The sequence below is a fragment of the Zerene cesonia genome, unplaced genomic scaffold (assembly GCF_012273895.1).
Source record: "Zerene cesonia ecotype Mississippi unplaced genomic scaffold, Zerene_cesonia_1.1 Zces_u001, whole genome shotgun sequence".
NCBI lineage: Eukaryota > Metazoa > Arthropoda > Insecta > Lepidoptera > Pieridae > Zerene > Zerene cesonia.
In genome coordinates this window covers 3,704,889-3,726,533 of record NW_024045131.1, presented here as the reverse complement: position 1 = coordinate 3,726,533, position 21,645 = coordinate 3,704,889, and the positions used below count along the sequence as shown (strand labels likewise).

Genomic DNA, 21,645 nt, shown 5'->3' with positions numbered 1-21,645 from the left:
CCACGCGTCCGCGCTAAGATGCAGTAGACCTTCAGGCTACCATCGAGAATTAAAACACAAAAAAAGGGGATATATCTATCGGTACTTCACCCCAACAGATACAGTATAACTTTAACTTATTAAAGTTGCTAGTACCGTCCAAGAACAAGTTCCGTTTAATACACACGACGACGACCTTCCACGTCGCGAGCGGTAAAGGTCGTACGATAATAATATCGTGATTGGAATTTACATTATCGTTCAGCGGAGGTACTTCTAGAAATTATTGCAATAAACAATGAATCTATTGTACTGTCCGTGTTTACATATTGTATCAGCGATGAAGTGTTTATTTATTATCATAAGAATTTAACACGATTCAACATACTACCTACTCATTCCTACTAATCCTACCAATATTATAAAGGCGAAAGTTCCCGTATGTATGTACGCTTAGATCTGTAAAACTACACAACATATTTTGAGGGGATTTTTTTTAACAGATAAATTGATTCAAGGGGAAGGTCTATCTATACTTGTTATAACATCTATTAAACTACACCGAATTTAACGCTGGCGAAGTCTAGTTCCTGATAAAAATAATTAATGTATAAAATATAATTTACAATAAATATTTTTCACCATATGGTAACGCATAAACCACAAACGCGGCGAGTGCTTGATATTAAATTAAATACTGAAGCAATATTAAAAAAAGCGAAAAAAAATTATATTATGATTTTTATATGTTTGTTCGTTTCAAGTGAAGTCAAAAACTGCTCGATCCCTCGTATATATAAAGTGAGCAACATGGGCTCCGTACCCTAGGGTAGAATGGCGACATATTAAAAAAAAACCTTCCTTTTTGAAATCGGTTCAGTACATTCCATACACGTTTATTAAATTTCCATCCATTAAGCCTCTTACAGATGCTATTCTTATTTGTATAATTAGGCAAGAAGATTATTGGTATACAAACAGTGACATTCTTATGACTTCCTTAATACTCTTGTAATAGAATACATGTTATATATTATACAAGCTGATTCGCCCCAGCTTCGCCCGTAATACATATTATATAGCCTATTAGCTGGGCCCCGCGGTTTCGCCCACGAAAATCCGTATCCCGTAGGAATATCGGGATAATATGTAGCCGATATGTTATTCCAGTTGTCCAGCTGTCCAGTTGTCTACCTTATTGCATTGCAATACAGATTCTATTATTATATCGACACCTATAACAATAAGTTTATTTGGATTTTGATAAAATTCGGTATGGTAGCTGACCTGGATGATAGGATACATTTTATCCCGATTAAATGCTCCCATGGGATAAAACAGGAATCATGATATCCGGGTGGAGCCGGGATGAGCGTCTGGTATTAAGATAAACTCATAAACTTAAGGCCTTTATATTTAGGGGGCAGGGGAGGCGGATTGTACCCCAAAAAATAACCTCCAGCACAGGTTTCGAAGTATAAAAAAAATGTATACAACCTAATCAAAAGCAATTGAACATACACAAAACTAATTAATAGATTACGGTCAAGCCATTTGAGAGGAATTAGGTTACATACACTGTGACACGTATTATTTTATATATGTAACTAGCATACCCGGCAATAATTAAAAATATTAAGATTATAAACTATTGGGATAATTAATAAAAAAAAACTAGCCTATATATCTTAAGTTGGATCGAATTAAACATAAAATGCCAAATTTCATCAAAATAGCTTGAGTTGATGAAGAGTTCATTGGGAACATACATCATGACACTGGATGTATCTATCTTTAATATATAAAATTCTCGTGTCACAGTTTTCGTTGCCATACTCCTCCGAAACGGCTTGGCCGATTCCTCTGAAATTTGGTAAGCATATTGGGTAGGTCTGAGAATCGGCCAACATCTATTTTTTATCCCGATATTCCTACGGGATACGGACTTACGCGGGTGAAACCGCGGGGCGCAGCTAGTATAAATATATATATATGAAATACTAATGTATTGTTGTGTTTAAAGAGTTATAACAATGCATGATTGTCTTACAAACAATATAAAATTATTTGTGATACATGTCCAAACACATCTACACAAATCATATCCTACTAATATTATAAACGCGAAAGTTTGTAAGTATGGATGGATGTATTTATGTATGGATGTTTGTTACTCTTTCACGCAAAAACTACTGAACCGATCGCAATGAAATTTGGTACGTAGATGGTTGGACAACTAGAAAACACATAGGCAACTTTTTTAATCCCGGAATTCCTACGGGTTGAAATACGCGGGTGAAACCGAGGGGCGCTGTTAGTTACATATAAGAGAGGAAGCTTCGATTTTTTTTTATGTCATAGCGGAATTTTTATACTTCTTTAATTAACTTATTTATTTTTTATGCCATAAGCGGGCAACTGATCTGATGGTTCGCTTGATGGTAAGCGATCCCCACCGACCATGAAAAGAGCAGAGGTAGTGCCTCCGCGGATGCGCTGCCCGCTTTTAAGTGTAAGAATAAACTGGAAAGGGGAAAAGGAAACGAACCTCAGACCTGAATATTATTTTCAACAAAAACTAAAAAGCCTTCAAATTGTCTAAAAACTAGATAGCTTTCAAATAAAACAACGAATCATCAAAATCGATACAGCCTATAAACATAAAAATTTACGACGTACCAAACACCAAAAGTAGTCAAATTGAGATTCACCTCCTTTTTAGAAGTCGGTTAAAAAGTAAACACAACCGATGTTGATACTTTTTCTACTAACAGCAAGGTATGTAGTTTGCTCCAAATCAGGCTAAACAGGCAGCATAATCCCTTAGACAAGTTAGTGAGGGGACAAGTGAAGGGGATCAAGGCCCCCAGCAATATTATCACCGCCAATAATTCTAGAAACATCTATAAAATCCCGAATTCAAGTTAATAATTAAATTATTATCTATTCACTAACTGAGGGATGCAGTGTTCTTTATATGAGGGCAATTTTATTTAACAGCTTTCTTATCATGACCAAACCAACTACCTCTGGAGTAATAATGAAGGTCACTGACCATAGTGATTGGGGGTCATTGAATAAAATCAATTTACTTAACATTTGTATTATTTTATCTTAATTGCTTTAACTTAGGGTTGCCCCCTTTTTTAATCCTACTATCCTACTAATATTATATTATATAATAATATTATAATTGCGAAAGTTTATAAGGATGTGTGTGTGTTTGTTGCCCTTTCACGCAAAAACTACTGAACCGATTTCAATGAAATTAGGTACGTATACAGCTGAACGACTGGAATAACACATAGGCAACTTTTTATCCCGATATTCCTACGCGATACTGACTTACGCGAGTGAAACCGCGGGGCGCAGCTAGTACTTCTATAAGCCTTGTTGAGTGTCTGAGTAAGTATCAAATTAAAATTGCTTTTATGTGTCAACAGGTCAGTATTTGACCCCAAGGACGGGCAAGCATATGAGTCAATGTAATAGTTAAACATTTCATTAATACATATAATGCCGACTCGCTTCAATCAAAGCGAAAGAAAGAGATGGAGATAGGCATTGTCATTGGTGAGAAATTTGAGGAAAGAGATTGCAAAATGATTGTTTTAAGATAAAAATTGTGAAATATATCCTTATTAAACGTTCCATAGTATACATGCATAATTATATACATAAAATGCTACAACTATACCAATTTCATTGATCTATAAGAATTGATTTATTTCATCGCAGCTTGTCCACTCATGCATAGTGTGTTGTAAACAAAAATATGATATCTTGCAATGATGTATCATATGTGAATCATAATAACAAAGCATGGTAATATTAAAAAAAGTATTTATTGCCCTCTGTTATTAAAAAATGTATTGAGTATAATATTTTCTTGCCGACTAACTGTATTCTAACCGTTACTATTAAACAAAACATTAATGATATAGAAACTTACCTTCTTCGGAGGCTGTTTCCGTTTCTCCACTTTCCTCTGTTCGTTGAGAAGCGATCCAGTGCGTTCTGGCGCACTGGCTTCGTCTAAATCATCACTCACATCAGCCGCTTCGCCGATACGCACAGCACAATCCACAACATCGGCACTGTATAAACTATCATCTGTTAAGTCCCCAAATGTCCGCGACAGCGAATGATTTAGCTTACAGGTTGTTATGCCGTACCCAGAGTCCTCTTCGAGGTCAGAATCTGTGTCTGTATCATTCTCGTTGCCAAATACATCGTTGGACGTGTAGCAACTATCTGGTGATTCCTCAAACACGATAAAGGAGTCTTCTGATTCGCACTCCGATGGTATTCTCTGTCGTTTGTCGGTGAACACTATTTGGAATGAATCATCGCTGTCAGCTGATGAGGAATAGAATTTGCCGGTCACTTCGTCGAAACTGTTTTCGGGTAGTGATGATTCTGAGTCCTTACTGTTATTTTGGATCTCGTTGCCAAATGAAATTTCGTCGGACACCTCTTTTATTGGTATTGGTGATGTTTTTGTATCGTTACACTCTGCACTGTCACTATTTCGTTTACACTTTGACTTTAACAACTCTTTTATCTTGTTAATTTTATCTTCACATGTTGATACAACCTGGTCTTTGTCTATGTTATTAGCATTTTCAATTTGAACATTCAAGTCTTCTTTGTTAGGTAAATTAGTTACTATATCCATAGATTCATTCACAAACATTTCAGTCTTAACAAATGGCGCATCAGTCTCAAACAAATCTTGTTCTTGATGATTATAAGCTCCATAGCACTCAAAAAAAGTATTGTCCGGCAGATTGACAAAGTCGTCAGGACAGAAGGCGTCCTCAAATGAGTCTGTCACTGAGCCAGGCTCAACAAAGACCCTCCTGGGCCTCCGTTTGCACAATTGCTGGGGTTTTTTGTCCTTTAACAGCATACGCACCTGGTTCAACTTATCCTCACAATTACTAACTACATCTCTACATGTAGTCATGCTTGTGCTTGAATTTATTGTAGAATTATTACAACTACACTGCTCAACCTGTTCATTTTTATTTTGAACCTCCAACTTGGCAGAGTGCCAAGCGAGCGACGGCGACATCTGCTTCTCGTCTTCGAAATCAAAACAGTCGTAATACTGAGACACTGGCGAGCTGGCTCTCTTTTGAAACACGGCTGACATAATGTTGAAAACACCAGAAAAAAAATTCGTTATACCACTTAGTGGTGCTTGCGATTCATTTCGCTGCGGAGGCTTCTCCGCCTCGTATTCCTTTGCTTTTTCCATGCTTGATGCTGTTATGACAGAATCTGCAAGGTTTTTCTTTAACGGGTCCGATATTAGATGCAATTTGTTGATATTGTTAAGTAATAAAGTTTCCGCGAATGGGTCCTTCATAGCTTTCGAATGAGCGTCCATGGAATAGTTAGATAAGGAAAATTTTATTGGCAGTTGTAGTATATTGCGCCTATTACGCGAACGGAAGGTGGTTGGATTATTCATTATTTAGCACATATATGAAATTTACAGTTTATTGAGGATGCTAAGGCATGTTACACTTAAACAGTCATATTCATATTGCACAAACACACGTCTGAAAATGGCTTGTGAATAAGTCTATAACACTTCAATCCAATGATAGACACTTCCTGAGAATTGCAAGGTCCGGAATCGTATATCTTCACTCTGTCTGTGTTATACGCTGAATCACCACAACTGACAACGTTTCTTACTTCTGAAATACTGGGAAATTCGTTTTCTTGGGAAAAATACTCGCTTTTTAGCTCCATTTTGATAAAATATCGAAATACACGTCTTTACAGTTCAGCCATTTTGATAAAAATATTACGCACTCATTGTCATCTTGACAGTTCTTAATAATTATCAAAGACAACAGACGAAGGAAGAAGTATACAGATTAAAATAAATTAAATGGAATCGATTAAAATCGATTACCTTCACCGTTTTATTATTGATTTTAAAATTTTCCTAAAAATCAAAATATTAAGTTTAGTAAAAGGTAGATAACAAAAGAATAAACCTTTCTGTACTTGCTTTTCGTTTTAAGAGTTTCGAACCATTTCTTTTTATTTAAAACGATATGTTTATTATATTCTGTTGAGACATAATTCTGTTTTTTTTAGCAATCTGATTTATTTAAAGGCTCTTTCGATGCAATAATTAGTTTAATTAAACGATTAACAAATAAAGTCGATTTTAAAACTATAGACAATATTTTAACTTTTCTGATGCAATAGGCTAAGTATCGACATGAAAAATATATGACCTTTGTAACATATTTTATCTTGGATTGTTAGATAGTAAATAATAACAAACAAATAACTGACATTAAATTTATTTATAATAAATACCGTACAAGTCACAATAAGGTTATTAGCAATTAACAAAAGATATTAAGGATTTCTTATTTTCGGGTACCTATTTTACACAAGTAAAATATTATCTACCCTATGTAATTAGAGTTTTATCAGAAATTAGATTATGTTTGTCTAAACACACCTTTTTTTGAATACCAAGAATTTAATACATTTTTTTAATATCAATAAAATTATGTAATGGTTTACAAAAGAATAAAAAATTTGAAAACATTCTTTTTGACAAATACAAATAATTTGTTGAAATGCATTATGTAATGTGGACGTTATGATACAAAATATAAAAATAATAAAAAAAAAATTGAAAAAAGAAAAGGTTAGTGACCATACATTAATAAATTAATTTAAGTTTATTTCGTGGAGAGGGCATAGTGAAGACTTGAAGAGATAATTTTCAAGTCTTAAGCGCGGGGACGCGATGTATATTTGTTCGTTTGAACCCGCTAATCTAATAAACTTCTGAACAGATTAAAAAAATTGTTTTGGGCGGGAATAGATTGGGCGAAGCCGAGGAAAACCGCTAGTAATATTAATTTAATCTTAAGGGTACAAGCAGAAAATTGAGAGACTATATTTCAGTTGTCCAGCTATCTTCATACCAAATTGCATTGCAATCGGTCCAATTTTTGCGTGAAGGAGTAAGAAACATCTATACATACATCCACCCACACTTACAAACTTTCGCGTTTAAAATATTAGTAGGATGATTATGTCAAAACTGGTCAGTTTTATCACGAACATTGAGTTATTACGTACGTAACAACGAAGTTATGAAAATACAGAGAAATAGTAAAGTTTGCCCAGAGTATATTGTATTTTTATATCTATCAGATACGTAACAAGAGGCCTGAAGACTGAAACAACTCATTACGTAATCCTTCCAACAACTTCCTACTCCTACTTACCACTATATCCTACTTCCTACTAATATTGTAAATGCGAAAGTTTGTAAGAATGTGTTTGTGTTTGTTGCTATTTCACGCAAAAACTACTGAACCGATTGCAATGAAATTTGGTACGTAGACAGCTGAACAACTGGATTAACATATAGGCAACTTTTTATCCCGATATTCCTACGGGATACGGACTTATGCGGGTGAAACCGCGGGGCGCAGCTAGTTCATTAATAATTCTATAACAAATTTCAGAACATATACGAATGAATGAATGAATAAACTAGTGTTTTGTATTGCATACTGATTCAATATACGGAAACATGGCTGATAAGAAAAAGTAAGATTTCTATAATTACACTAGCTTTTAAGCGTGTCTTCGCTCACGTGGAGTTAGCTTTGTCGTCTGTAAGTAACCCCCAACGCAAAAACCTTATAACACCCCTTGTGTTATAAGTTTGGCGTGTCTGTCTGTCTGTCTATCTTTGGCATCATAACTCCCGAACGGATGGAGTGATTTCGATTAAGCTTTTTTTTGTATTAATTGACTTATGTGCGAGTGCTCTTGGACATGTTTGATAAAAATCGGTTGAGCCGTTTAAAAGTTGTAGGGGGTAAAAGTGGGGAGATTATGTTTCATTTAAATAGTTTTTTTTTTAAATATCACAATTCGTATAGACTAGAAAAAGCCAAATGCCATAGGTAGTTTAATAGTACAAGTACCTTATTAATCGTTTGGACTCCGGACGAAGGAGGTTCTATGGTTCATTTTTTTATGTATGTTTACCAATTTCTTCTCCAACTATACACTGATTTTCAAAATTATACTCTTTATAATATTTGTTATAAATATGTTTGTCTATACATATACCTACAAAATTGCTGTTTTCATTAAAAAAACTTCGTACAGAGCTGGAGGAGATGCGCCCGAAAAGAAACGAGAGGAAAAGCCGAAAGGGAAAGGAAAGGAAGAGATTCCGGAGCCAGAGGAAATAACTAAGACTCCCTCTCAAATCGCCAGAGAGTAAGATAAAGTTTATGTATATATCTCTGTCCCTATGTCCCTATATATATGCTTAAATCTTTAAAACTACTCAACGGATTTTGATTAGTTTCTTTTAAATAGATAGAGTGATTCCAGTGGATGGTTTATAATATGTATAATAAAATCTATTAACCTACTCTGAATTTAACGCGGGCGAGAGTTAGTTTTCTTTAAGCATGTCCATTACATTTGTAGGAATATAAAAAAGTAACATTTACTAATAATTATCCTGCATCAGAGCATGCTAATGTGTTTCGTACGGTGAGTGGAGCCGCTTCCTTTTCGTCACCCTTCCCATTCCATTCATTTTTTCAAATAGTCAATCCTTTCCATATCCCTAACCTCTTAGAAGCGGGCAGCGCATTAACAGAGGCACTACCTGCGAATGTTCATGGGCGGTGCTGATCGCTTAACATCAGGCGAACTACCAGATCAGTTGTCCGCTATGACACAAAACGACGCGTTCTGAGCATTGATTGGTTTACCATTACACGATAGAATGGTTTTTAATTCGTCGGTATCAGCTCTAATAAGAGAAATTTCACATTGTAACACGAAATCTCTACGGCATCTGATTGTTTCCTGTCTCTTTCTTCCTCTTCTCCTAACTTGTATATTGGCAGGGAAGCGGAGTACAGGGCGTATTTGCGCAAACAGAGGTTCAAAAGGAAATGGCCGGAGATAACGAAGGTTAAGATTCACACGCGGCCCTGGAGGCCACCGCCGCCGCCGCAGAAAATACCGCGAGTTGTTAGTTTTATTTTGGTCTATACTTGATGGAAATATAGAGAGAATAGATTTATTGCTTAAAACAATTTACCCCCTTTAAAAATCTTCCTGGGTGGAGGTGATCGCTTACCATCGAAACACGAGCTCAGTTGTTCGCTTATGGCATTAAAAAACACCGACTGCAACAGCAGCCCCCTTTCGCTAGTTACACCATTTGTCCAAGAACGGCTGAACTGATTTTATCTATTGATTCGTTGACTTGTCCCCATGTGGATTATACAATTAGAAAGAGAATTATGACAGTACCTATAGTCTAATACCATATCAAAACCTAGATGATAGAACTACCCGAGATCGAGACGCGCAAATGGATACCGCCTTTCCTGCGCCGGCGCAGGCGCAGACCCAGACGCATGCGCATACCACCCGAGGAGATCACGCAACCGTTTGAGTACGAGTGCGGAAAATTGAAGAAGGTCTGATGTTGTTTTCTCGAATTGTTAAATGTCATTTTTTCAATCCACCGCAATAATTTTTATAAAATTTTTGAACCTCGATTTTTACATATAAGTTTCATCGTCAGCATTATTATTAATTTCATCATCAGCTCATCATCATCTCATCTCTTCTGCTCTCAGTATTAACTTTCATCATGATTTTCAGCCCCATTTTTTATTATATCTTCATTATTTATTTATTTATTCACACCAAATAGAATTTACTATCATAACAGGATATGATATTTCTGAGTAATGATTGACTCATTTCGCTTCCTTCGTTAATGTTTCATCACCATCAGCAGATCATATTGCTTCTTGTACAGTTCACTTCTCATCATCATTACATTGGCTTTCTGTAATCTTAGTTGTAATAACTTCCAGATCTGGCACAACTTCTCGCAAGTCGAGAAGAACAAGATGATGCTACAAGGTAGTGTCGGTTGTAACTCGAAAAAATATTCGTCTACCGCCTGCGGTGAGAACTGATTTCATTAATCCACTAGAATCGATATAATTTTTTTTCATTTCTTAACACGAACTAACAAATTTTTTGAGCATTTCGAAGTCTATCTGCTTAATAATGGTTAAGAAAGAACAATGATCGATTTGCCTGTTGCTATGTTTTCTTCTTCTTAATTCAATCATCAGTTTTTTCGATGATAGATGAGTTTTTAGAGTGACATAAATTTGTCTCAAAAACGTTCGATCCAAGTATACAAGTATACAAGTATACAAGTATACAAGTATACAATTATACAAGTATACATGTTATTTCAGGGTCGCAAACGGCGTGTATAGCCGTTGTGTGTAGGGCTCTTTTGGAAGAGAAGACACCTGCCGATCTGATAAGGCGCGATGTTGATGAACTGATTGAGGGGGGGGATAGGTACTATAAACAGTGTATGCTGGCCATGAAGTGTTATAAAGGTGAGATTTTTTTGGTAGATTATTTTATTGACTGATGCAGTTTTATGTTTTGTCCGTGTGAAATGATTTTTGTTTTGTTATCAGATAGTAAGTGTAATCCTACTAATCCTACTTAATATTATAAATGCGAAATTTTGTAAGGATGTGTGTGTGTTTGTCGCTCTTTCACGCAAAAACTACTAAACCGATTGCAATGACATTTGGTACATAGGCAGCTGGACAACTGAAATAACATATAGGCAACTTTCTATCCTCGATATTCCTACGGGATACGGACTTACGCGGGTGAAACCGCGGGGCGCAGCTAGTTTAATATAATTATAAAAAAAAGAATAATATGGACAATAATATATAAATAGTATAAATTCGAAAGTAACTCTGTCTGTCTGTCTGTCCTTTATTAACCGATTTGGATGAATTTCGCTACAGAAATAGTTTAAGACCCAAGAAAGGTAATAGAATGCCGAACATTCGACAAGGTTGAACCGGTTTTGATGATTCGTTTTTCTTTTATTTCTTTTCCAATTAATTTTTTTCTTGTTATGACAAATTGAAGGTAATTAATTTTTTTTGTCAATACTATTTATTAATTTTTTAGTCATAAATACTATTTTGCTAAGAACTGTGAACGTAATATTTCTATGTTACATCGCGTAACCTAGTGTAATTTAACCCATCAGGTAAACCGCAGTTACAATTGAACCAACTGCTCACATCGTTTTATTTTCACGACAACAAATACACTGTGAAGATGGTGGAAGTTGAGAGGGGTTTGCTAGCTAAGCACCCGGATAATATACAGGCTGAGCCGGATTTGATGGCGTGAGTATTTAAATGACAGATAGATTTATATATAGTTATATCACAGATAAGAATATAATGGGTATCGGTGCACCTCAAGGAGGTATTCTGAGGCCACCGTTTTTTCTATTATACGCCAACTAGCAAACTCGGCGAACTCCGTTTCGCCACCAGATGGTTGTATGTGAAAAATGACTTTCCCGCTTTTCTGCAGAATTTTTTCCTGAATTTTCTTTGCCATAAACCTCACGGCGCCCGAGACCTTTCCAACGAATGCAAAACCGTGGAAATCGGTTCGTGCGTTCTGGAGTTATAGCGTCAGGAAGGAAAACCCGACTTATTTTTATATAGTAGATGACTTGAATGCCAAATAAAGCGTATTATACTACTATACTTCGGCCGTTCAGAGAATGCGTTCCTGACACCTGTCAGTTTGTCACGACTAGTGATGGGCACAACATAACACTGAGTTCGTTACCGTTCCTCCAAAATGAACCGCCGCATTATTTTAAGACTATTTTGTTTTAAATTGGCGGAATCATTTAAAATTTATATTTTCGTTATTTAAGTGGAAACCAAAAAAAAGTAATTCATATAATAAAATTGACTCCGATTCGCTTGAGGAGGTGGTGTCTTCATCATCATCTTCGCCTACATGTATAATTATATTATTATCAATAATAATTATATTTTTATATTTCATAAAAGTTATTTTATAGTCCATTATTTTCAAATTCCTAAAAAGAAAAACAAAACGTATTATTTTATATTATAAGTATAACTGTATAAGAACAGATAACGATACTTGCCTGTTATTTTTAGCACAGCACTACAAATATGAAGCGCTGACATAACCTTGTAATAGCGCAGTATAGATTTAGAAAAATATTGTTTACCAAGTTATTTGACACTCAGTTTGGCACAAAATTATAACATTCATTGATTATTGATATAATAATTTTTTTTAATGCTCATCAATTGTTAAAACGGTAAACAACCAGCAAAAATATTTTTATTTTTACTGCAACGCCATTACAAAGTTACGTCGTCAGTTCATTCGCGATGTGTCAGGAACGCATTCTATGAACGGCCGAACTATAATAAGCAACTGAAATATTATTTGACACTTTGATACGCATAGTCCACACATAGTCATTTTAAATTTTAACTGACAGATAAACCAAAAAAATCGTAATATGCAGAAGCTGTTAAAACCGGTCAGTATTGTTACGTAATATGATGTATTAAATATTTTATTTGTATATATATTATTTTATTAATTGAATAAATATCAAATCATCATATCACCATCATCACCAGGTTGATGGAGAAACGCGTAGGTCAAACCTACATGATGATACTAACAGCTGGGGACAAACACTTTCTTATCTGGGGCCACCCCCCACCACCGGAGGCGGGGAGCCAAGTGCGAACCGTGTGTTACATATTCGACCCACACATGCTAAATAATATTGGACAGCCTGATAAGCTGTGAGTATGAATAACGTTGAATTGTGTGTGAAATTTAATGATTTTGACTTAGATATAATGCCTAAAACACAAGTCAACGGTTATGAAGATAAACACTATGAGGGTTCAAAAAAACGACGAAACCCTTCGAGAGAAAGTAGTATACTTGGCTCATAGTCTCTCATAATTTGATCTTGACTCGATTATAATCGTCAATTTAAAGAATAAGATCTTTTGATTGAAAACTCTTTCTAAGCACGAAAAAATCTCCGCTTTATGTCTCCTGAGTCAGGCGAAAAGCTAGGACTAAGCGTGATATTCTGTAAAACGCATAGTTAAATATACAAATATAAAGAATAGAGGATTTGATAATTTTTTAAAACTTGTTTAGAAGCTAAACAGCTTTTCCAATTAACGTTTTGCTTAGTCTTTTCTTCCTTTACATTGTTTTCTTTCTATTTTTTTACTGGTTAAAAGAAAAATGTAACTAAAGAGCTTCATTTTTTCTGTTATATCCGTTTCTAAGATTTGGCGCTGGTGCGTTTTTGCGTTATGCCGGCATCACGTCGTTCGTTTTGGACTTTCTGGGAAACTATGGTGATTTGGATGCGGCCAAGAAGGGCACTCCTAAACCGGCCATTGCTTTAACTAATATTGAGGTAATTGACGTAAATGATAGTGTTTCGTGGTACAGTAATGTGTTTGTGGTAGAAGATGGTAGTGATGGTAGATTAACGAAGATGATGGTGGTGGTGGTGGTAGAAATCTGTCTTATCAGCGATGGAAATTAAATTTATAAGTGAGTAAAATGCGTACATATTGAAAAGCATACAAATATGTGATTGATTTATTATCTTTCTGATTTTGCAAGTTTGTCATCATTTTGGTTTATTTTTTGACGACGGACTATACCAAGAGATATCAATAGATGTAATGGTGTATAATTGTAAACTAGTTCTTGCCCGAAGCTTCGCTCGCGTGATGAAACTGAACTTTCATAGTATATTTATACATTTGGGAGTAGAGTTTGTCAAAATCCTTTTTTAGCATATACTTTTATCATAGTTGCTATCTGCATGCCAAATTTCAGCCCGATCGGTCCAACAGTTTGCTCTGTGCGTTAATAGATCGGTCGGACAGTCAACTTTGCGTTTTAAATAAGGCTTCTAAGGAAGCAATCGTTAATTTCAAATTTTTTTATCCAACTGCAAGTGAATTTGATAAAGAATTCAATATAAACATTGTTTAAATTAAACAGGTAGTCCAAAAAGAACCGCTCATCCGTGAACCTGATTATGAGCTCGATCTGAAAGCACTAAGGATACATTGCAGGAGCGAATGGGATAGCATTAACATCAACGCTCTTATTGATAAGAAGATTAAAGAGGTAAGTATACATGTTACCAGCTCTCCGCTACCGTTGCTACGATCACGTAGTCAAAGGGAAACAGGTTGGCCCTTTTCCTTTTCCTCACCCTTCTCAGCCTTCCATTTCCATTCCTTCTTTGCAATTGTGGATCCTTATCATTTATTCCTTAAGAGCGGGCAGCGCGCTTACACTAGCACTACCTCTTAGAACTTTCGTGGACGGTGGTGATCGTTTACCATCAGGGGAACCACCAGCTCAGTTGCTCGCTGTGGAAAAAGAATTATTACTGTATGATGCTGTAATCGTTTTTTGCAATGATGTAGCAATCAAGACTATTGATTATGGCGATGAGGTTAATCTCTTCTTTTCTCTATATGCATAAAATTCTCGTGTCGCAATGTTAGCTACCAAATTCCTCCGTTTGAGCTGTTTTTTCATTAAATTTTGTGTGCAAATACGGTAGGTCTGAGAATCAGCCAACGTCTATTTTTCATACCCCTAAATGATAAGAGTAAGGCAGAACAGCGTTTGCCGGGTCAGCTAGTATTTAAGAAATATTTATGCGCCAGGGCAAATACCCGCAATGTTCGCTGAGCGCAGTGAGTCTGGCCACGTCTCGCGCTACGTCGAGGCGAAAGGTTCGAGATTTTTACCAGAAGCAACCGAAAGAGGTGAGGTTATGGAATTCTAGATGTCGCTAGCAGAGAAAAATAATCTTTAGACATTATTGTATAAAAGGTTGAAGTTAACATACTAGCAAGGGAAGGTATCCAAAAGAGATAGAAATTAAAACAGAATTCAACAAATTTTGAATTCACTAAAATATGTAGATTTTGCGAATCTTTTTAAATGGAAATATTTATTGTAGCATTATAATTAATGATTTTGCAATGTACGTAATATAACTAAACAAATCATCAAATCTATTTTGCTTAATGATACATTTATCATTTTTATGTCCATATGTTTTCAAATTAGTCCACTACATAAATAATTCTAGCTATCACACTAATAACCAAGCCCGCTAACTTTAAAATGGTTCAAATGGCTTTCAATTGGTTCATAACCGAATGGTTTTGATAAATTAGATTGTCTGCTGAACTTTCATGATCAATGGTGTTCCCTTGAGACTCGATCGAATCACAAATAAATTACCATAAAAAATCTACGTCATCTTTTCGTTGGCACATGACTAACTATTATGACTACAATATAGTTTTTGCAAAATACTTATAATTATATTATAACTAGCGGTTCACCCCGGCTTCGCCGGTGCTATATATATAGCCTATAGTCTTCCCCAATAAATGGGCTATCTAACACTAAAATAATTTTTCAAATCGGACCAGTGGTTCCTGGGATTAACGCGTTCAACCAAACAGACAAACTTTTCAGCTTAATAATATTAGTATAGGTGGACTGTTAATTGAATCACAAAGCTGTGGCACTTTACAAAAACAGCAGACTTGGTCTGCTGGTCTTTTGTATACATATCAGCTGATGTATTAATCCGATCCTAGCCACCACCCCAACTACCACTACCGCCCGAGAAACCGCCACCAGCACCGACAATGGACCAGCTGATGCAGCTGCGCGGTGAGGACTTCTTCTTATACTGCCCGAAGTCGGACGGTCATGCGTACGGCAGGTTTGTTGAAAAATCTTGTATGTTTGTATGTACATCTTAGTTGTATGTAGTATTAAATCAATTGTATTATGAGTACCTTTTGGCAGTGAAGTCCCGTGTCCCCTAGTGGGGTATGGGGCAGAGGACATACATCTGTTTGACTGATCGATTGTCTTTATGGACAAGTAGGTGATCAGATCAGCCTTCTATGTCCTGCCAGACGGAGACATTTATTTTGAGTCTCCACCGGGAATCGAACCCGGGACCTCTCGGTTCTATTCTCAAGCTTTAACTGCCTTTTACAATTTTTTAAGCCAATTTTGTATAAATAGACTAGCTGCACCCGGCAAACGCTGTTCTGCCTTACTCTTATCGTTAATGGTATGAAAAATAGATGTTAGCCGATTCTCAGACCTACCCAATATGCTTACCAAATTTCAGAGGAATCGGTCAAGCCGTATCGGAGGAGTATAGAGACTAACATTGTGACACGAGAATTTTATATATAAGATTATTCTATCTTTCTTTCTTTAATAACTCACTTCAGAGACGATATGATACCACGTCCCAAGTCGGAGACGGTGCTCCATAGTCCGGTAGAGATTGCCGACCAGAATTATCACTCGCAGTACCAGCAAATCGATGTGGAGAAGTGGATACTGAGGGGCACACGGCATATGGCCAGTTACAGGTGACGTTGGATTTTTATTTACTTATTTCTTATCTATTAATACAACTGTACATAAAAGAGTCTTATTTCTATTTGTTTTAGAACAAGCATTCTTATTATAGATGTCTGGTTTATGGAAGTAAATATAAGATTAAAACTGTCTGACACGATTCACTACTATTCAATGTAGACACTGTCATATTCAATTTTCTCAAAATGTTCTCGGGCTTTTTCTTCCCCAAGCTCATGTCCAGTATCGGAAAATTGACAAAATGAATCACACAATTCAAGTCAATTAATTTTTGGGCAATATTTTACATTCTCATGAAGTTTTAATCGACATTGGTGATATTTTTTTTCTTTGTCATAGCGGGCAACTGAATTGGTGGTTCGCCTGATTGTAAGCGATCACCACCGCCCATGAACAATCGCAGAAGTCTCTCAGAGCCTCTGCGAATACGCTACCCACTTTTAAGGGTTAACGGATAAGGAGAGGATTGATGACTGGAAATAAGAAATGGATTGGCATGGGTGAGGAAAAGGAAACGGGCCTCCGGCTCCCCCACTCACCGTACGAAACACAATAGCATGCTACTGTTTCACGCCAGTTTTCCGTCGCGGGTGTGGTACTTCCCCGGTGCGAGCTGGCCCAATGCCCATTTCATGCCGAAGCAAAGAAAACACTATAGATCAATAAACTAGTATAATGCATAGGTACCAAACGTTTAAAACGTTTACAAGCATAGCCTGCTGCGTGGCGGCGCTTGGAATGTTGCGCAGGCTCCGAGCGCGAGCCTGGAACGAGGACGTCCTTGACGAGACGCTCGATGTCGGATATAATTTCTTTAGAGTGAGCAAAATTGTCGTATCGTTTGATTGAATTATTTAAACGCTCAACTGTTGCCCGCCGCTCCATACGCGTGTAGGTCACTATGCAAACGGCGTTCGAATCCGTTGATTAGTTTCGAAATTATAGCGTACCAGACAGACAGACAAAATTTTCGAAAGTTGTTCGTTTTTTATTCTGACACTCTCCTTACTCTATCAGTTTTTTGGAAAATTATTTAATGTATCTACATTCGATATTTGCTGTCTTATAATGTATATTTAAAGACAAGTTACTAGATTTTCTTCCTATAGTAATAAGAGTGAAATAAGTGATCAATCGATATTTGTTTTAAAGGAATCTCTGTTGGAAAGAAGTGGACCGATCAGAAGACTTGTTCTCGGCGAACTGAAGGAGACATTCAGGATAAGGGATTATGAATATAGTCATACTGTGAGTGATTTATATATTGGATAGAGACTTTGTCACAAAAAAAATTGTACTAACCTTAACAGCAGATGTATATTCTTAATTTGTTTGTTTGGATGTTTATCCATCAATAACGTTGAAATTACTGAAGGGATTTTGTTAAAATTTTGGTATACAGTCAGGGTATGAGCTGACTAGGGTGATAGGATATATTATATTTATCTCGATTGAGTGTTCCTTTGGGATAAAACAGGAACCTTGATATCCGGGCGCCACCGGGACGAACGTCTAGTATTTTATAATTATGTGAAACAGGGAAACAAGAATTTAGGAGAGTAGAATCATCTACATTTTTTATTTCTTTTATCTATGACACAAATAGGATATCGTAAAAAAATTATGGTAAATGTCCAGGATCGGGGTATAGCCGTTTGGGGTAAGTTGATATCTACAGACCCAAAGGTGTTCGATCTCTGTCGAGGATTGGAGAGTTTCTTTAAAGAGTGCGACACGGGGATATTGCAGGTTTGTACTTTAAATAATAACCTAGTTCATTTGAAAGACACATTTTCCTTTTATGGTTATAATTTACTTTTGGTTCTATGTAGGATTTTTTTTTCAATCGTCACATGGATTTGAGAATAAAAAAGTATTTTTATTTTTATTTAAGTATGGTTTGGTATATTACCATATCAAATTTGGTAAAGCTTTGACTCTCTAAGCAATTTGTGCTGTAGTCTATTCTAATACTCAAATTAAAGCAGTTTATTAATCAATCACAGAAATTGATACAGAAAATATAATGTCTATTGCATTAATCGCTTTCTCAGAAGCTATATGAAATGGATACTTACAATAATAGTGATAAATTTTGTACCTGATAGGTTCCTGGGGAGATAGAAGTTTCAGTGTGGAACGAAGGTGGCAAGTACTATGTGTACCATCCGTGGCCAGCTGATAGATATGGCTATAAGGTACATACGTACATATATTTTAAAACTCACATATGTAAAATGAGTGTGGAAAATGGTATTAGCTTGACTCGGGAGGTGGTAAGACCCGAGTCTATCATCAAATCTTGTCTTTAAAGAATTGTAAAACTCTTTCGCAGATTTTTTTTTTTATAAATTGACTATTAAGATAGGATTCGAAACCGCGTCCTTTGTCGTTCATGGCGAATCCTGACTTCTCAGCAATAGTTTTTTTTTTATTACAAAGCATTTTGTTGGTATAAAAGACGACAAATTTTTGGCTATTTAATCTTAATTTGCTTCATCATCATCAGCCTATATATGTTCGCACTGTTAGGACACAGGCCTCTTAGGAGGGGTAATTTGCTTATTTGCTTTCTACATATAAGTAAACCAAACCTGATTAATTCAGTACTACTGATAAATCATCCAGGTGGGTTTGCAAGATGGTGGCAAAGCCTGTATCCTCTACTTCAGCCGAGTGTCCCGCCTCTGCGAACACTTCTTGGACAGTGTCGCCGATCTCAAACGGAAGCCGTTTAGCATCTCTGACGTCACCGTGCACGAGCGGCCGGATATGCCGGAACCTGTTAACAAGATGAAACGTGAGCTATGACGTCATTGTTGATTTTATATGGTGTTTTTTTTTTGTAAGTTTAATGTATGAATGCTGATAATTAAGGTGTTTAATGTGTGTGTGCTAAATGCATTCAATACTTTAATTTTTTTTAAGTCAACCCCATGTCAACAATTTTGTTTTTTTTTAATGCAACTTAATTAATAAAACATGGATGATGCAATTTTGATTTTAGTCTAGCTATAAGTACTTTAACGGCAATAATAATCATGTATATTATTCATTTAGAAAACAGTGTAAACTTATATGTAGTTTGGGAACTACAAGTTGTGACAAGATAAATTTATTAATTAATAAATACATTAATAGCGGTGGCCCCTAACAAGTGGGTGATAAAGGGCCGTTTTCACGAAGCGGACGCCCGCTTCCCGGAAGAACATAGAGGCAAGCAAGCAACGCCGGCGTCCATAGCCGCCATAGCTATGGCGCATGTGCTGGAGCCGCCTGCTTGGACTACTGACGACGTGGACGAGGTATGTAACACGCGCGACACGTTGCGTGACATACGTGACACGCATGGCACGACACGTTAGGTGACACATAGCACGAAATATATACGTGACACGTGCAGCTATGAAAGTTGATAAAGGACCGGTTTTGCTCCTTTCCTGGAAGAGAATAGAGGCAAGTAGGCGACAATGGCGACGCCTGCTGGGTTTGCTGACATCGTGGTCGAAGTAGTGACACCTTACATTGTCAGCAGACACTTGCACATGAAATATTTATGTAAAACGCTACGAGACATACATGGCACTACACTTATATTGTTTGTTTGTTTGTTTGTCTGCCTGTCATTTACATGTTAAGCACAAGCGTAACTACGTTTTACGTTAGGTGCTAAAAAATTAGGACACTAATGAGTGATACGACGTGTATCCTATCAGGTTCCACGCCGATATATTACAAATGAGGCAAATACATATTATAGTTCACTCGTGTGTCCTAGACGTTAATCCGCGGCGATATCCTGTACCAAAACACAATGGAACACCTCGAGAAAATGGGCATCAGCCTGGAAACGGCTAAACCGGATGAGGAAGCCGGGGAGGAGGAGGAGAACGCGCCGAGCGGGACCCTCGCCGCCATAGATGTTATGAGCAGGTTCAAGATATCGGAATACGACTGTATAGAGACTGAAGTGCTGGATAGCGTGTACAGTGGTGAGTGGTTAGACCGAGAACCTTATTATATTCGATTAGTGGGAAAAGTGTCAGTGCCCTAAATGTTGGTTTGGTTGGGTAACAAATGAGTGTAATTTTTGACAACTTTTCGGCCTAGTATTTTCTTGTGTTTGACTTTACGCGTGTATTATACATTTAGCTGTAAAGTGTTTGAAACGTCGGGTTAATAATATAATGAATTAATCGCGTTTAAAATCCGTTAAAAAGTCTTTAATTTCTAAACTCTTCGGCCTTCACTCCGTATTATATAATTTTTTTTAGGTACTTCAAATCAATATCGATCCTATCCTGTATGAATTGAGGAAAAATCCAACAAAGTAAAAATCAATAACTTGCATTCAGTCGTTATTGAATTATAAGATGTAACACATTTTCTCTAAAGTGAAAGTTTATTTTTATTAGATTTTTGTTATTATTTTAGGAGAATATATATATACTAGCTGCACCCGGCAAACGCTGTTCTGCCTTACTCTTATCATTTAGGGGTATGAAAAATAGATGTTGGCCGATTCTCATAGATACCGGATAAGCACAAAAAATTTCATCAAAATCGGTCAAGCCGTTTTGGAGGAGTATGACAACGAAAACTTTGACACGAGAATTTTATATATTAGACATATATATATTTACTTATAAATAAACCGTCGAATAAAAATGACAAAATTGTCAGGTGAACTGAACCCAGAAGCTGGTTCCGGTATAGTCTCCCTCAAGGATTCGCTCAAACAGCTGTTCAAGGAGCACACGCACGCGGTGGTCACCGCTCGCGGCGGCTCCATGGCCATATGGAGGCATGAGGACAGCTTCTATATGTTTGATCCGCACGGCTGTGACGATAATGGTGATGTTTTCTTTTGTATTGGCTCTTTTGGATTGGTTTGTGATTTTGTTCGTGTATAGAAATTTACGAATTTTATGACGTAGATTGATCAAGTCGTTTAATAATTTTAACAAAAATATATGTAAAATATTTTTAATATTGGCCGTAGGATGGCCAAGTCTATCTATATGTTGAACACGTAAAATATTTTTTATATTCGCATGATAATAACTTATGTAATAACTGAAGACAGAAGGTCTTTTAAGTAGAGACTAAATAGATTAACCGACTTGGTAAATTGAATGGATCTCAGATCTTTTTACGGTAGAGAGACTGAGATGCGAGACTTGGGTTTTTTTACAGGATGGCATTTTTGATGGCATTTATATATTATTAACA

The 21,645-nt window shown here is 36.4% G+C and overlaps 2 protein-coding genes across 2 annotated transcripts in view; one reads left to right on the top strand and one right to left on the bottom strand.

The window, feature by feature from the left end:
- Positions 1-5,810, bottom strand: part of LOC119838228 — a 12,581-nt gene extending 6,771 nt beyond the window's left edge. Inside the window, exon 1 of the mRNA XM_038364079.1 lies at positions 3,932-5,810. Within this exon, the coding sequence (XP_038220007.1) occupies positions 3,932-5,458 (1,527 nt within the window). The 5' untranslated portion in view covers positions 5,459-5,810. The remainder of the gene's footprint in view (positions 1-3,931) is intronic.
- Positions 5,811-7,567: 1,757 nt separating this feature from the next.
- LOC119838096 overlaps positions 7,568-21,645 on the top strand; it is a 36,025-nt gene continuing 21,947 nt past the window's right edge. Inside the window, exons 1-21 of the mRNA XM_038363907.1 lie at positions 7,568-7,584; positions 8,155-8,268; positions 8,913-9,039; positions 9,354-9,494; positions 9,900-9,993; positions 10,296-10,445; positions 11,126-11,267; positions 12,567-12,737; positions 13,243-13,375; positions 13,975-14,103; positions 14,655-14,756; positions 15,606-15,733; positions 16,260-16,403; positions 17,097-17,232; positions 17,566-17,661; positions 18,052-18,162; positions 18,522-18,611; positions 19,042-19,213; positions 19,555-19,718; positions 20,192-20,405; positions 21,097-21,267. Of these exons, the coding sequence (XP_038219835.1) occupies positions 7,568-7,584; positions 8,155-8,268; positions 8,913-9,039; positions 9,354-9,494; positions 9,900-9,993; positions 10,296-10,445; positions 11,126-11,267; positions 12,567-12,737; positions 13,243-13,375; positions 13,975-14,103; positions 14,655-14,756; positions 15,606-15,733; positions 16,260-16,403; positions 17,097-17,232; positions 17,566-17,661; positions 18,052-18,162; positions 18,522-18,611; positions 19,042-19,213; positions 19,555-19,718; positions 20,192-20,405; positions 21,097-21,267 (2,746 nt within the window). The remainder of the gene's footprint in view (positions 7,585-8,154; positions 8,269-8,912; positions 9,040-9,353; positions 9,495-9,899; positions 9,994-10,295; positions 10,446-11,125; positions 11,268-12,566; positions 12,738-13,242; positions 13,376-13,974; positions 14,104-14,654; positions 14,757-15,605; positions 15,734-16,259; positions 16,404-17,096; positions 17,233-17,565; positions 17,662-18,051; positions 18,163-18,521; positions 18,612-19,041; positions 19,214-19,554; positions 19,719-20,191; positions 20,406-21,096; positions 21,268-21,645) is intronic.